This window comes from Primulina tabacum, chromosome 10 (assembly GCF_025594145.1).
Source record: "Primulina tabacum isolate GXHZ01 chromosome 10, ASM2559414v2, whole genome shotgun sequence".
Lineage (NCBI taxonomy): Eukaryota > Viridiplantae > Streptophyta > Magnoliopsida > Lamiales > Gesneriaceae > Primulina > Primulina tabacum.
Genome location: NC_134559.1, coordinates 5,897,300 through 5,915,116, shown reverse-complemented (window position 1 = coordinate 5,915,116; position 17,817 = coordinate 5,897,300). Strand labels below are relative to the sequence as shown.

General features: G+C 32.8%; 1 protein-coding gene across 1 annotated transcript; it reads left to right on the top strand.

Moving 5' to 3' along the window:
- Positions 1 to 1,906: 1,906 nt before the first annotated feature.
- Positions 1,907 to 3,792, top strand: LOC142505612 (peroxidase 44-like). Its single transcript, XM_075618675.1, has 2 exons — positions 1,907 to 2,160; positions 2,808 to 3,792. Exons 1-2 carry the CDS (start codon positions 1,963 to 1,965, stop codon positions 3,603 to 3,605), a joined length of 996 nt encoding a protein of 331 aa, XP_075474790.1. The 5' UTR covers positions 1,907 to 1,962; the 3' UTR covers positions 3,606 to 3,792.
- Positions 3,793 to 17,817: the final 14,025 nt, after the last annotated feature.

Sequence of the window (17,817 nt, the reverse complement as noted above, 5' to 3'; positions counted from 1 at the left end):
ACTTCCAATGAAAAAATACTTATATTATCAAAAAATGAAAAATACATGATGAAAGACTGAGCTTGACATCATACGAGACAAAAATCGCGAAACAAACATATAATACATAAATTATAGTTTTGTTAGTATAAAACGAGCATGTGACACACAAAAGATTAAACCTCGTGCTTACTGCATGCTATTATTCAAAGAGTAATGCTACACGTATAACTATATTTGTACAACAATTCTAACAACACAAAAAATTCAATACAAAAATTCTATTTATACAAATCTCACGATAGATTCAATAAAAAATCTCATTAGATATAAATATTGTAAATATTGTTGTTCGATATTTTTGTTATACTTTTAGCATCGTTTTTATCGAAAATATGTTTGAAGTCCATTAGAAGACATATGAAATTTTAATTCCATCGAAAATGCTTAGTGTATGAACTAAAAAAATATATATCCAGTACAATAAGCAGGGACGGACCTATGCTTGACCCGTCCTAGGCTGTAACTCAGCCCAATTTTTTGTTACAAGGAGTTATAGAAATTCGAGCCAATTCTAATTTTTTTTTGGTAAATATATATAGAGATTTAAGCACAGTCTAATTTTTTTAAAAGATATCATGATGCAAATAACTCATAAAAGTTAATATCTAGAATACCTATTTAACTTTCACAATGAATAAATGTAGTTTTTTGATATTTCAAAGGAGGTTTGGTGCAAATAACTCATAAAAGTGATAACTTTATTTTATCAATTATTTTATTTAATAGAATTTAATTTTGAAAGTACATTTAAAATATATTAAAAATAGTTTTAAAATGTAAATTTTGAATCTAAGTTAAACTTGTCTTATATTACATGGGTTACATATTAATTTAAATAATATATAAATTTTGAAAAATGGTATTGATTAAACTTCTTTTTTGAAAATTAACTCTCCTATTTCGAATACGCTAGGAACAATAGGTTTTTTTTTTTAAAAAAAAATACCAAGGTCATTTTGCTAACTATTTTCATATTTCTGGATCCGTCCCTGACAAATAAGTAACAAAAAAATATTAAAGCAACAGCAGACCTTTTTTTTTTTTTGGCTTGACCTAATTGTAACTTTATTATAATGACAGGAACCATCCTAATAAACACTATTTTATCAGATGAAAACTGTGAAAAAATAAATTAGTCAATAGATCACACATCTTTCTAGAGGAAAATTCGAATCTCCCTCATGCCAGACTGAACGGTCTCGATACATTTTGGGACGTCGACTACACGTCAATTACATCAGGGTCGTTGGATCCAACTCCCTCGTGCTAGGGTCGAACTCCGACTCTATAACATACGCAAACACTTGTATGAGACGGTCTCACATGTCGTATTTTGTGATACGAATATCTTATTTGGATCATCCATGAAAATGTATTACTTTTTATGCTAAGAGTATTATATTACTTTTTATTGTGAATATCGGTAGTGTTGACCCATCTCACAGATAAAGATTTGTGAGACCGTCTCACAAGAGACTATTCTAACCCGCACAGTCCTGTCCTCTGCCTATCAAGCTTAACCTAATGTACAAATTCGATTAAATTTATGGTAATAACACAAATACTTGACTAGGGAAATCGTGGTACAATTTTCAAATTACAGATCCAAGCGTAGGTTTAATTATTAAATTAAGGTTAATCAATCCAGCTGCACATGTAATAACATAATACTTTTTTTGAAAGAAAACAATAATATAATAATTATGATAATACTAAATCTGTACAATCAATTAACGCGTATGCGTATTTTTTGGTAAAATCGTGTTGGCCAGTGATATTATTTGACCTTGCACGTTTCCACCATCTTTGTATCAAGTACCCGAAGAGTTGGAATCTCTTTCCTCTATAAATTGTCCATCATTGATAATTAAGATTGACATATATAGAAAAATAAATACCTGATAAAATTTGTAAGGGAGAATGGAGAAGAAAATAGCTATTTTTGTTGGATGCTGCGTTCTCAACCTTGCTTCTGCTCAGTTAAGAGTAGGGTTCTACAGTTCTTCATGCCCGAACGCTGAAAAGATCGTGCGACAAGTCGTGCAGAACAGGTTTAGCACGGATCGTTCGATTACTGCAGCATTGCTTCGAATGCATTTTCATGATTGTTTTGTTAGGGTAAGTTGTTAATAAATTCGACCAATACGCTTATAGATATGTATGTATGTTATATATTCGAGTTTGAGTTCAATTTTTTGATAAATTAGCTTGTTTTCACTCGGGGTTGGGCTCAAATTGAGTTAGGAGTTTGATTTGTTAGAGTTTAGATTCAAGTTCAACTAAGGTAAACTCCAAATAAGTTTTTTGCTCATGGGCTCATTTGAGCTTTAAACATCTTTTCTAAAAAATTAATACATAGATGTGTGTGGGTGGGAAAATTGTATTTTTGATCATATAATTTTTTGTTACTTAGCTAACGTTGTGAAATTTCAGTTTTAGTCATGTATCTTCAGACTTTTGGCAATTTAAGTCATTTTTCACATGGAGTATTGATGTGACACTACACACGTTTGCGTCACATCAGCATTACGTCAGAATAATGACTAAAATTGCAACAAAAAAAATCAAATTATAGCGGACTAAAATGAAATGTGACAACGTAAACACAAAAAATGCAAATAAACAAAAATACATAACCACAATTTTCCATATTCTTTGTAATCAATTTGATATTTTCAACGTAAATTATGAGACCTTTTTTTTTATACTACTTTCCATATATTTATCATATGTTTTTTACATGAAAGAATTATTTAAATTTACAGGGATGCGATGCTTCCATACTGATTGACCGCACGAAATCCGAGTCTTCAGAAAAGGATGCGGGGCCAAATGAAACAGTACGAGGTTATGACCTGATAGATGCAGCCAAGAAAGCTCTCGAAAACGCATGCCCCTCCAACGTATCATGTGCCGATATCATCACACTAGCCACAAGAGATGCGGTTGAGCTAGCCGGGGGACCCAAATACAACGTCCCAACCGGAAGACGCGACGGCCTCGTTTCCAACATGGAAGATGTCAATCTACCTGGTCCATCATTATCCGTGCCTCAAGCATTTTCGTTTTTCCGGGCGAAAAAGCTTACACTTAATGACATGGTCACGCTCTTAGGCGCACATACGGTGGGTGTGTCACATTGTGCATTTTTTCAGGACCGGCTTTTCGATTTCCAGGACACCCGAAAACCCGACCCCACGATGGATCGGGGATTGGCTGCTAGGCTTTTGAAATTATGTGGGACTGCTTCCAGGCCATTAAGCAAAGATCCAACAGCTTTCTTGGATCAAGGCACATCCTTTGTAGTGGATAATCAGTTCTATAATCAGACCATATTCAAGAAAGGGATATTGGAGATTGATCAACAACTTGCCCTGGATCCGTCCACTGCGCCGATCGTTAAAAGTTTTGCATCAAATAAGCTTCCATTTGGTGATAACTTTGCAAATGCAATGATCAAGATGAGCAAGATTGATGTTCTTGTGGGAAGTGCCGGCGAAATTCGGAAAAATTGTAGGGTTTTTAATCCACCTAAGAAAACTACTACTCATCGAGGGTTTTAAAAAGAAAAAATCGTCCGATATTGATATTGTGATCAAATTCTTTTATTTTTTTTTACAGTTCCTGTTTGATTTTCATGAATTGCATTATTTACTGTTTCTTTTTTGATGAGTTGTATTTTGTGTAACAAATATCTGTGTGCATATTGTATTAATCTGACCCAAATCCATCAAGCTGTTGGGCTTTCTATATTTTAAAATGTTAAAAACCTAAACCCTAAATTTCTTCTTTAAATTGATGGCTGTGGGCTGATGAGTGCTACCAGGTTTGCAAGTCTAATTTGTAAAAAAATTAATCTTAACAAAATATGTTTTTAAGAAATATGCAATTTATTTTCTTAAGTAACAATATTTAATTTTTTTTTAAGTTGTGACAATATTTTGATATATATAATGGACTAACATACCCATGTATATAAATGTATAACGTGTGTCTCTATATAAATATATAACGTGTGTCCAAATATCACTGTTCATTTATTTTTGTTCAAAATTATTTTGGAAGTTATGCAAAAATAGCTAGTAATTGTCAAGCGTATACCAAATTACCAAAATTTACAGCTGATAGTAACTGTGCAGCTCCAGCTCCAATATTGTACATCATTCAGAACCCAAGTTCAACGGTTCGATCACTCTTCTAGCAGGTTACAACCCACAAATTTCTTTATCCGGAATATCAAGTATTAGTCGGTGACTAGGTCGATCGATTCTTCACAAACTAACAAGATCTTCTATAGTCGGGTAATATATTTTTTCACCAATGAGCTAATTATTTCACTTTTTGATTCAGGCGATTGATGCTGATTAGAGTTTTTGAATTTTAGCTTAATGGGAACCTTCCAATCTTTGTTTTAATCAATAAGGTTTTTTTTTTCTAGCAAAAGCATAATATATTCTATGAATCATATATCAATCTTGTTTCAAATAAATTGTATTTGATATTGATTAGGTCTTTTGTGAGACGGTCTCACGAATCTTTATCCGTGATATGGGTCAACCCTACCGATATTCACAATAAAAAGTAACACTAATAGCATAAAAAGTAATACTTTTTCATGGATGACCCAAATAAGAGATGTGTCTCACAAAATACGACCTGTGAGACCGTCTCACACAAGTTTTTGCCATATAACAATTGATAGTGATCTAGATATGCATTAGATATGTAGACCAGTTACTTAACCATATTTTTAAAATTATTTTTAATCGATAATTTTGATGTGATACTTTTTCATGACTCGTGAGGGTCATGTTGGCATATATATAATAGTCAAATCGGAGAAAAAACCAAAATTGCTAAGAACAAAGATAGCAAAAGGCACCAAAAATAGAAATAGCTAGGTAAATTTACGTGATCAAAATTGTATGTAATTTTCTACTTAACCATATTTTTTTTAATGAATAATATCCATTAAATAAAATGATGTTTTAAAATTAATTGCATTTTAGGTCTCGTGTTCTAAAATTCAAGCATAAAACCCCTACAAGATGGGGTAAATGTGTCTGATTTTTTATAATATAGGGGCGAAATGTGTTTTATTTTTAAAAAATATGAAAGACATTTTTGTTTCTTAATATTTTTTAGACCTTTTAATTAACCCTGCTTTTTTCCCCAATGATGCACAATTACTAAAATGCCCAATTTTGTTTTTTTAAAAAAATTAGCTGCTTCAATAATATTAATATTTCATGTATTCAGGAATAAAGCCAATTAATTGATCTCTCTTAGGATACTTTTTCCAATAATTTTTAACGAGAAATTAACACCGAACACCAAAACCCATTGTTAGTAATGGAAAATATAATCATCCCACAACGTAGTTAATAGAGATGCTTTAAAAAGTGTCAGAAAAGTATTATATTTGTTGGTACAATCGAAATATAATAGGTTTGATCAGTTGTATGATTTAAAATTTTAAAATATTAAATTTAGATCGTCGTCGACAATTATAACTTTTAAGTAAAACGTTTTTAATATGAATAAATAAATTAAAAAACAAACATAAGTAAATTCCATTTGATGCTTTGGTTCAATTGGCTGAAGTAGTGGTTTCTATTTCTAGCAAAAGTCAACAGGTCTATTACCTAGAAGATGACAAAAGTGGAAACCTACCAATCCCCCCAACATTTAAATTATTTAAAAATGCTCACTTAGAAAAATAAATTATAATTTATTTAATTATATAGATGTGACACCGACCTGATCAGACATCTTGGCTGTTCTTTCGGGGAACATAGTACATGCTTTTGGAATTATTAATGTAATTGTGGAGGACATAATGTGTGGATTTTCTGTCATGGGACCTAGTGGCACCACAAAATCAACCCCCACCTTGCATATTTACAATTTGATGATAATGAATAATTTTGTGTGTGTATATATATTGGGTTTCTTATGAGACGGTCTCAAGAATCATGGATTTTTATCTGTAAGATGGGTCAATCCTACCGACGTTCACAATAAAAAGTAATGCTCTTAGCATAAAAAGTAATATTTTTTTATAGATGACTCAAATAAGAGATCTGTCTTACAAAATACGATCCGTGAGACCGTCTCATACAAGTTTTTACCATATATGTGTATATATATATGAGAATTTAGAATAAAAATTCGGTTCATTTAAAATAATTATAATCATAGTAAACAAAATTGATTTTTTTAAAAAAATAGATAAAAATAAAATTTTACTCTTATAAATTTACGTCTTTGTTGTTTGGTTATCCATGATATCAAGTTGTACACAATTTTAGTTTTTTTTCAGAAGTGATATTGATGTGGCGCAAATGTGAAGCTGATATAATAATTCTATTTATTGTACCACTATTATATCAATACTCTCGTTTAAAATGAATAAAATTGAAAAATACAGAATTAAGAATGAAATCAGAAAGAATAAAATATCAAAATCGCAAAAAAAAACAAACATATAAAATTAGATTGCGAATTTCTCAAAATAAATTTTAGATTTCTCCTATTCTAAATTATGGATAAAACCTTGTTTCAAAATCAAAATATCTATTTCCAACATGTTCAAGAAAAATATATGCAAAAAACAAAATGTCGTCTAATTTGATTTTTTTTTTTTTATCTGAAGATGATATTTATTATAATTGTTTTCAAAATCGATATATTGGTGTCAATTCAATTACAAGTCATCTATCGTTATCTTTGACATTTAATTTAAAGTAAAATAGAGTTTGGATTCGAAATTAATAATTTGGCATTTTGGGATCCAACCTATGTGGGCACTACCCTCACTTTATTTCAACGGGTAAGATCTTGTCACACATACAATTTTAAAAAAAAAGTGGGTCCTACATATGCATGGGTAAATCTTGGCCATCAATCCTATCATGGGGCAATGTCCACATGGGTAGGATGAAAAAAACGCATTTTTTGGATAAAAAATAGTTGTTGAGAAGTTTTGGAACTTATTAATAAATCTTCAAGGACAATTATTTATAGAGTAGGTCTTTTGTGAGACGGTCTTACGAATTTTTATCTGGCCAACCCTACCGATATTCACAATAAAAAGTAATATCCTTAGCATAAAAAGTAATGTTTTTTCATGGATAACCCAAATAAAAGATCTGTCTCACAAAATACGATTCGTGAGACTGTCTCATATAAATTTTTGTCTTATTTATAATGCCAAAACCCGTTAGCCACCACGAAAGCAGTCGGATCGCATCGCTGGGTTGAAATTTCTACACCCAAAATAGTACAAACACTAAATATTATAAAATCAGAATCCTATAAAATCCCATCAAATCATGTCTTATTATAACCACAATCATCGATTCAGAATTTAATTTGTATTGAATCTAATTATTTTATAATTTATAAAATAGTTATTTTACCTCTATGATTTTATCACCTAAAGTGTAAATTTGATCTTAGCAATAAATTATTTTTTAAAAAACTTTTATCATTTTTTTTCCTATAAATACGGACTTATAAACTTAAATGCATAAAAACTCCTATGATACAGAGTGAGAAGTATCTCTAACTCGACGCATGAAATAGTACTACTTTTCATTACAAATATGGATCGGATAGACCCGTTTTACGAAAATAGATATGTAAAACCATCCTACTCTTTGTTATCAAAGGAAAAAACTTGTGTGAGACGCTCTTACGAATCGTATTTTGTGAGACGGATATTTTATTTGGGTCATCCATGAAAATTATTAATTTTATGCTAATAGTATTACTTTTTATTGTGAATATCTGTATGGTTGACTCGTCTCACAGATAAAAATTCGTGAGACTGTCTCACAAGAGATCTACTCGTTGTCAAGTGCTTGTGTATGAATTAGTAATTGGTTGATTAATTCAACCCGATTAGCCAAGTTTTGAGACTTGTTTGAATAATTAATTAACTCTAAAGAAATTTCACAATAGGATAAGGTGTGTGTGTTCACATTTGACTTCATTCACTTCCTTAATAGTCAAAGTTCACAAATCAAATAATAATAATTTATAAAAATAATGGTGCGAAAAAAGAGAATGTTATCTGTATTCTATATAAAATTACACCCAACCTACTCACAATAAAAAATAATACTTTTAGCATTAAAAATAATATTTTTTAATGGATGACCCAAATAAAAGATCTGTCTCACAAAATACGACCTCTGAGACCGTCTCACACAAGTTTTTGATATATATATATAAAGTACCTAAGTGGAATAACAATTATTTGTACCACAATGTTATTTCTTTTTTTAAAAAAATACCGTGAAAGGAAATATATTTATATATATTTTAACTGTCTTTCATCTTTTTTTAGTTCTATGTTTCGACTGTTTAAAGTAAAAATGTTGACTCCTCAAGGGATAATTTTTACTGATGCACACATGTTACAAAATTTGCATTAGACATAAACTTCGATCTTAAACATTCTAGTATACAAAAGGATATTTTAAATTTTAAAATATTTAGACAAGTCAAGTCGGGATAATTTACTATATCGATAAACTAAATAGCAAGTCTACAGAGAAATTACATTTTTGTCACATAACTTGCATGTTTTTCATTTTTGTCATGTCATCGATTAATTCAAAATTTTACTTCTGTAAATTGTATTTTCTTTCAATTTTAGGATTTTTTCACGGAAATGCAGACGTGACAACAGACACACATCATCTTCCGGCATTGCTTCAGCACTCCGATGAAAATGAACTAAAATCGAAAAAAGTTACAAAATAGTTGACTATAAATATAATCGACCGAAAAGATAACCAAAAATAAAAAACCATACAAATTATAAAACCAAAAATAAAAATTTCCTCGATGTGTACATGTGAGTGAAGATTTATCAAGAGCGTCGATTGACATGCCTCTCTAGGAAATATAATTTTGGCCAATTTTGGTGTTGTCGATTATTTTCCATATATTTTATTAATTATTACAATTACAATTAAATTTGGTACGTACAAGTGTTAAGCTATTACATTCTTTCATCCATGTGTATGTATAATAATTATATAAATTAATCATGCAAGCTAAGGAACGTACATAAAGCTGACAAAAGTAGCTAGAATTGACTTGGTAACTCAAATGTTCAATATTTGTCTGAAAGAATTTAGGCGTGAAAAATGAACATTTTTAATATATATATATATACACGAACATATATAAATTTAAGTTTGAATGCTACGAACGAACATGTTGTTGAATTCCTAAGACATGTCGAGAAAACGTTGTCGAGTCTGCCTGTTGGTAGGCCAAAAGTGGTCGAAGCCTTGTTCGTAGGACTTTTGTGCGAATTTATCCCTCGATATTATAATTTTTTAACTTAAGGACCAAAACCCTATTGGCTGGGTAGGTGGGGCTTCATCGTCCGTGAGGGGAAACTTTACGCGCGCGCACACACACATGTAGGTTTGGATAATTTTGGTTTTTGTTTGTATCCAAATTATGATTTTTTATTATTCAGATATTTATTTTGTTTTGTTATCGATCGATGGTAGTCCAGACTTTTTTCGCGTTTGATGTTTTCTAATTGAAGTGATGACTTGAAATCGGATACGTCGGTAATGTACCTCGTCACATAACAATTTTAAGATGACATGTAATCATTTTTCGGTATCAAGAACTCCGATGAAATATGATTAAAATCGAAAAAGTACAAATTGGTGAGACTAATATAGTAAATTAATTAACTAACATGATCGAAATGAAAAAAAAAATTCAAGTTACTGAACAAAAGATGTAATTTTCATTTTTTAAAAATAATTAAAGCTGAAGCCGAAAAATATATGGTAAGGATATATAATTTTTGTTACGAGGAAATTATGGGTTTTGATTTAAAACATTGTTTAAAATATAAAGAATACCCAGTATAATGAAAAACCATATGTTGATGACTTGTAGTTTATCTGAAATCCAGATCTCAGATTTAAGATGATAAGTTTTTCTATTCGGAATTCGATTGTAATAAAATCGCGCCGCCTACTAAAAAAACAAAAGAATATTTGTTAATTTAATCTTTTCGAAGAACGATGTAGCAGACATGATACAAGTGATCAAGTGAAGGAAAGAGTTAATTCCCTGATAGAAATCCATTAATATCTTGGACTTTTACAGGTACGTACAGATATAGTTTTTGGGTCATTTGTGAGTGTCGGTTTGATAATTCCATATCCCAATTAAGTTCGATGAAATATTATAGAATTTTTCGTGAGACGTTCTCACGTTTCAATTCTGTGAGATAGATGTTGGTTCCACGTGCGGAATTTGAGATAATAAAACCCGAAAATAAAGAATAAACCGGACACCGAGATTTACGTAGAAAATCTCTAAAAATTATTAGGGTAAAAACCACGGGCAAGATGAAAAGAATTTCACTATAATATTTTGTGGTGTACAACTCACTCACTGTGTTTCCAAAGAGAATACACACTCTCTTAATACAGGAGAACAAACACCTCACAAATATTATAGAACCAATAGGAGAAATAAGAAAACTCAAGAAAAAGCTTGAGAATGGGATGCACCAACTGATGAAGAAATGCATCTATTTATAGATGCAATTCCTCGTCTGAACAAAACTTTCGTTTCAAACTTTTCCAACTTTGCATCCCACGTTTTTTTTTTGTTCAACCAATTCGTCTGACATGCAATAAATGCTTCTGCCTAAATGTTCCTGCCGACATTTCTCCCACTTTGAGATTTGATTGAGAATCAAACACATCTCCACACATCCTTTCAATCTTGTCATTTCCTGCTGCTTATGTTTTCGCTAGACCACTTGAGGATCTACACCACTCAAACTTATCAGTGTTTATTGGCTTAGTCAGAAAATCAGCTATATTATCCTTTGTATGGATCTTCTGCATATCCACACTTCCTTCTTCTACTAGTTCTCGCACAAAATGAAATTGTACTCCAATGTGTTAGTCCTTGAATGAAAGGCTGGATTCCTTGCGATGTGCAAGGCACTCTGACTGTCACAAAACAAAGGAACATTCTTTTTTTTGTGTCCGATTTCCCCCAATAACCTTTTAATCCATATTGCCTCCTTGCAACCTTGAGTAGCTGCCATGTATTCTGCCTCATGTTGTAGATAACGCCACAACTGTCTGCAGTTTTGAAACCCAGCTTACTGCTCCCCCTGCAATTGTAAACACATAACCAGTAGTAGATTTCCTCTTATCAGGATCACCCGCATAATCTGAATCGACATAGCCCCTGAGTGTAAAATCTGATCCTCCATAACATAATACAGCATTTGAGGTACCCTTAATGTATCTAAGGATCCTCTTAACAGTGCTCCAATGCTCTCGTCCAGGATTCGCCATATACCGACTAACTACTCCCACTGCTTGAGCAATGTCCGATCTTGTACAGATCATAGCAAACATCAAACTTCCCACTACTGATGCATACGGTACTCGAGACATCTCCATCCTCTCTGCTTCACTGCTTGGACACATCTCGGAGGATAACTTGAAGTTAACAGGAAGAGGGGTTGAAATTGACTTACTATCTTGCATGTTGAAGCGTTGCAAGACTTTCTTCAAATAATTTTTCTGGGAAAGCCAAATCTTTATGTTACTTTTGTCTCGGTGAACTTGCATCCCTAGAATCTTGTTTGCTGGTCCCAAGTCCTTCATATCAAATTCCATAGCTAACTGTGCCTTCAATCCTTGGACCTGATCTTTGTTGGGGCCTGCTACCAACATGTCGTCCACATACAACAGCAAAATGATATAATCATCACCAAACATCTTGAAATACGTACAAGGGTCTGCACTCAGTCTGTTGTATCCAAGGCTCATGATATAGGGAATCAAATCTCTTGTACCAATACCTCGGCGCCTGTTTGAGACCGTACATAGATTTCTTCAACCTGCAAACCAAGTTCTCTTTGCCTATTTCTGCAAAACCTTCTGGCTGGAGCATATAGATTTCTTCTTCAAGATCTCCATGAAGAAATGTCGTTTTCACATCTAGCTGTTCTAGATGTAGGTTAAACACCGCACATAATGCCAATACTACTCTGACTGTTGTAAGTCGAACCACAGAAGAAAATATCTCATTGAAGTCAATGCCTTCTTTTTGAGCATACCCTTTTACCACCAATCTAGCACGATACCGCTCCACTTGGTTATTGCCATCTCGCTTGATCTTATAGACTCATCTGTTACCGTTGGCTTTCCTCCCTCGTGGTAGTGTAACAAGATCCCAAGTTTTATTCCTGTCTAATACCTCCAATTCTTCTTGCATTGCTATCATCCACAAAGATATATCCGAGCTTTGAGTAGCCTCGTGGAAACTCGATGGCTCACGATCATCTGATAATAGACAATATGCAATGTTGCTTTCAGTGACATAATCTGAAAGCCAACCTGGTGGTCTTCTGTCTCGAGTTGACTGCCTCACATTAGAAACCTCAGACTCAACATGTTCTTAATCTTCGTGCTCTGGTACTGCTTCACAAGAAACTTGACCTTCGTCCGTCTTATTTTCCACCTGAAATATAGTAGTTTCTGAATTCAATGTGCCTTTGTCTCTCTTTACTTTATCTTCCTCGAAGATAACATCCCTGCTGATGACAAGCTTGTGAACAGTAGGATCCCACAAGCGAAACCCCTTTATTCCATCAGCATAACCCAAGAAGATACATTTTCTGGATTTCGAATCCAACTTTGATTTTTCTTGCTCATTGTACAGAACGTACACAGGACTTCCAAATGTATGCAAATGAGAATAATCTGTCGGTTTTCCGGTCCACATCTCCATCGGAGTCTTCAGATCAATCGCCACTGAAGGAGAACGATTGATAATATAACAAGCGGTTTTGACTGCTTCTGCCCAAAATGACTTTTCTAGACCCGCAGTCCTCAACATAGCTCTTGTTCTGTCCAACAAAGTTCTGTTCATTCGCTCCGCCACTCCATTCTGTTGAGGTGTGTAAACCGCCGTGAACTGTCTCTTGATGCCCTCATGTTGACAAAATGCATCAAACTCGTCACTGGTATATTCTCATCCATTGTCAGTCCTCAGACACTTGATTTTCTTTTCAGAATCAAGTTCAACCCGCGCTTTGAAATCTTTGAAGATCTGGAAAACATCCGATTTCTTCTTGATTGGATACACCCAACATCTCCTAGAGAAATCATCAAAGTATCTTGCTCCTCCTAGGGATACAACCGGTGCTTGCCAAACATCCGAATGAATCAGATCCAATATGCTTTTGCTCCTGGTAGTAGAAGTGCCAAACTTTAATCTGTGTTGTTTACTGTTAACACAATGCTCACAAAAGGGTAGTGACACTTTTGTAAGTCCCGGCAGTAGCTTCCGTTTGAGAGAATTTTCAACCCTCGTTCTGACATATGCCCGAGCTTTATATGCCATAACACCGTTAATTCTTCTCCTGAATCAATTGATGCAACAGCTAGTTCTGCCTCTTTGTGTGTTTCTCCCAAAAGTACATACAGATTTGCAGCAACCTTTTCTGCCTTCATAACCACAAGCGCGCCTTTCACAATTTTCATGATCCCTTTCCCGATACGAGTTTTGCACCCGATGTCATCCAATTGCCCCAAGGACAAAAGATTCTTCGTCAGTCCTTTCACATGTCGTACCTCCTGTATGGTGCGAATGGTGCCATCAAACATTTTAATTTTGACAGTACCGACCCTAGCGATTTCCAAGGCATGATCATTTCCCATGAATACAGATCCTCCTGAGACTGGTTCATAATGATCAAACTATTCTCTCCGAGACGTCATGTGCCACGTCGCTCCTGAATCCATAATCCATGTATCACAAAATTTGTGCCTGCCTTTTGCAACAGTTGCTGCTTCGCTGAATAATATTTCACCACTGCCTGAAGTACTTGCCACATTTCCTTGAGAGCTCTTATCGATACTCGTACACACTTTCTTGAAGTGCCCTTTACCGCCACATTTAAAGCAGTAAATATTTTTCTTCTTACTTCTCGACTTTGATCTACCTCACCTTTGACTCCCACTGGAATCACGGTCTATAAATCTTCCTCTTATCATCGGTAACGCCTCTGCCTGCTTCGAGGTTACCAACCTATCTTCTTTATTCTTGCGTCGGCTTTCTTCTCCGAGAACCGCAGTTAAGACATCGTCGAATCTTAGAAATCCCATAAGAATATTGTTGGTTATGTTGATGATAAGTTGATCATATGAATCTGGTAGACTTTGAAGTAGAAGCTCCGCACGTTCATTTTCCCCTATTTTATGCCCCATGGAAATAAGTTGGGCAAATAAAGTATTTAATGTGTTGATATGGTCAGTCATCGACGAGGATTCCGCCATCCGAAGAGTATAAAGCCTTCTCTTTAGGAAAATCATGTTGTGTAACGACTTGACCTCGTACATCTTTGTCAGAGTATCCCAGATAACTTTGGCTGTTTTTATCTCAGAGATACTTGACAAAACTTCGTCTGCTATAGCCAAGTGTAAATTGGCAACAGCATTATCATTCATCTCATTCCACTTTCCATCATCCGTAACTTCCAACGGTCTATCTCCAATAGCCGCCAAGCAATTCCCATTTCTTAAAACTGCTTGTATCTTTATTTTCCACAGTATAAAATTGATTCCGTTGAACTTTGTTATATCATACCTTCCCGCCATTATGTCTACAACAATTTAGTAGACTGGATAAAATTAATCCCGTCTTAAATAAAAAATCTCAAAAAATCTTTTCTGATGTGGAAGATCAGTCTCGGCTGCAACCACAGAGCATACTTAGAATTTTAAAAAATTTTAAACCAAGGCTCTGATACCACTTGTTGGTCCCACGTGCGGAATTTGAGATAATAAAACCCGAAAATAAAGAATAAACTGGACACCGAGATTTACGTGGAAAATCCCTAAAAATTATTAGGGTAAAAACCACGGGCAAGATGAAAAGAATTTCACTATAATATTTTGTGGTGTACAACTCACTCACTGTGTTTCCAAAGAGAACACACACTCTCTTAATACAGGAGAACAAACACGTCACAAATATTATAGAACTAATAGGAGAAATAATAAAACTCAAGAAAAAGCTTGAGAATGGGATGCACCAACTGATGAAGGAATGCATCTATTTATAGATGCAATTCCTCGTCTGAACAAAACTTTCGTTTCAAACTTTTCCAACTTTGCATCCCACGTTTTTTTTATTCAACCAATTCGTCTGACATGCAATAAATGCTTCTGCCTAAATGTTCTTGCCGACAATAGATTTCTAATCTAATTCAAATCATAAAAAATATAATTTTATGTCAAAAATATTCCTTTTTATTACAATTATGTATCAGGCCGACTTATCTCAAAAATATAAATTAATGATATCGTCTAAACAAGCAAAACCATCGCGACTTTATTGGTTGGACCGAGAATATTACTGTGTTAATGATTTTATAAAAAATAACTAAAATTGAAAATAGATCGTAAATTGACCGACAACGATACCAAAAACGGAAAAAAAGTTCAAATTGAACTTGGGTGCAAGCATTTGTGCTCCACAGAGTTCTGTTCAATCAAACAATTCAAACGTCGATAAAAGAGTTTATTTTTAAAAAAATATATTGAAAATTAGTTTTTGGGGATTATATATTGAAAAATATAGCACAACACCGTATACGAGTTTGTTTTCTGAACAAGATATTTTTGTTGTGTATATTAGAAGATATATACTGGAATAATTTAATATTTTAGTAGTTTTCATCAAGAAATTTAAATTTTAAAATATTATATTAAAGTTATAAATAACTATACTCAGAAAGTGATCAAATATTAATAATAATGAAAAATTGTAAATTTGTTTCATATGTTTGTTTCTTAACGATTTTGGTCTTCTATATTGTCAAATTTTAGTTTTAGTTATTAGTTTTTTTTGAGTAATTTAAGTAATTTCGAAGTGACTTTAATGTAACACCAATGTCGTGGCTAATGTGATGTTGACTTGTATAGTGTGATATTTGTATTCCGATGGAGAATAACAAAATTTGCTAAAAATTAAAAAAATACATGAATGAAATTGATTTTTAATAAAATAGAGAACCAAAATCACTAAAAATTAAATATACGATACCAAAAATATAATTTTTCCCAAAGATAATTGTTGAGTTAAGCGTTCATGAGTGAGAATAGTACTGAGATGTGTGACATCCTGAAAATTAAAATTCTTGTGTGTCAAACTGCTGACGTTGCGTCGCTTGATCTGGTTTACAAGGTAGACCGTAAAAGAGTGACGCAACAAGATCTTAACAGATAATATTGTCTTTGCTGGAGACATGACCGATGATTGGGAAAATGTAAGACTAATCTTTAAGAGATGTGAGACAATAACACTAGCAAATAGACGTGCACCTCACCGGAATCATGGACCTAACAGCCTGACCTATTAGCACTTCAATTATGTGCACTCTGCGATGACACAAATATAAGGAAATAAATTAAGTTGAGTCTTGACTACAATTATAGTTTTCTGAATATTTTAATGTATTACAGAATTAATTCCAATTCTTATATGCACCAGCTGCATGCAAATACCAATTTAATTATATGTCACAACTCATTGATCTCTAGTAGACTTTTATAAATTCAAATAAATAAATTATTCAATTATTGGAAAAGATCGATTTAATTAATTATAATATATAATAAGACATTAATCCTCGAAGACTTTTGGAACATTAAATGATTCAATTATGAAATGTAGCCAACAAATACTGCTAAACCGTCACTTCATACCGCCATAATTTATTGATAAGCACATGAAAAACAAAAAACAAAAAACAAAAAACAAAACAATGGTTATATTATAAAATCAGCCCCAATATTTCAATAATTAAATCAAGCAATGCATGTGTTGATGTTTTGTTAATCCTCATGATTGGAATTCTTTATTAAAATTAAAGACACGTTGTAGTAATGTGAAATCTAATTATTATCGCCCGATTCGTGTGAATTCGTGTAGAAAATTTGTACTCAAATACATCTATAAGATCAAACGTTTGTCGACTGTATCAAAAGTTATAGTCAGGTGGTAACAATGCAACTCAATTATTTAAATCCTAAAATAGATCAAACATCATGTTTCGATTGTTCTTTCCAACATGAACAATTATTGCACCAAATAATATCTCTTCCAATAATTGCACTTCTTGCAATCGATAGAGTCAAACCAGTAGTATAAGCTCTGATACCAATGGTAAAACCGAATGCTTGTCGTTTTTGCCAAAAATTATAGCGAATAGTAACAATACAATTTAAGCTTTTTAAATTGCACAATAGTTCAAACATCATGTTTCGATTGTTCTATCAAACTGAGATAACTATTGCACCAACATGATCTTTATGATAAAAACACCAAGTCGTAGTCCCGATTCGGATTCTACAAAAATATGTGGTAACTCTCTTCTTTTTTTCTTTAATATTGGTGACTGTTTTTTGAGTATTTGTAAGAAAAATTGAAATAAAAATTTTCTAGGGGATTTTTTTTTTGTAATCTCTGATTGCATTATAGTAAAAAAAATTTGATAGTGGTAAGTTTACATCAGTCTTATTGAGTATGAACCACTATGATTTATATGTGTTTTTTATGCTTTATAATTTTTAAAGTTCAGTGCTCCAATAATTATTTGGACAGATAAAGTGATCGGATCGGAGATATAATTTTTCAAGAAAAAATGTGGAATTATCAATCTATTAACCCATAAATTGGACTTGGATC

Coding starts and splice junctions, on each gene's coding strand:
- LOC142505612 (XM_075618675.1), top strand. CDS start 1,963: ATGGAGAAGAAAATAGCTATTTTTGTTGGATGCTGCGTTCTCAACCTT. Junction 2,161..2,807: donor TTCATGATTGTTTTGTTAGG/GTAAGTTGTTAA, acceptor TTAAATTTACAG/GGATGCGATGCTTCCATACT.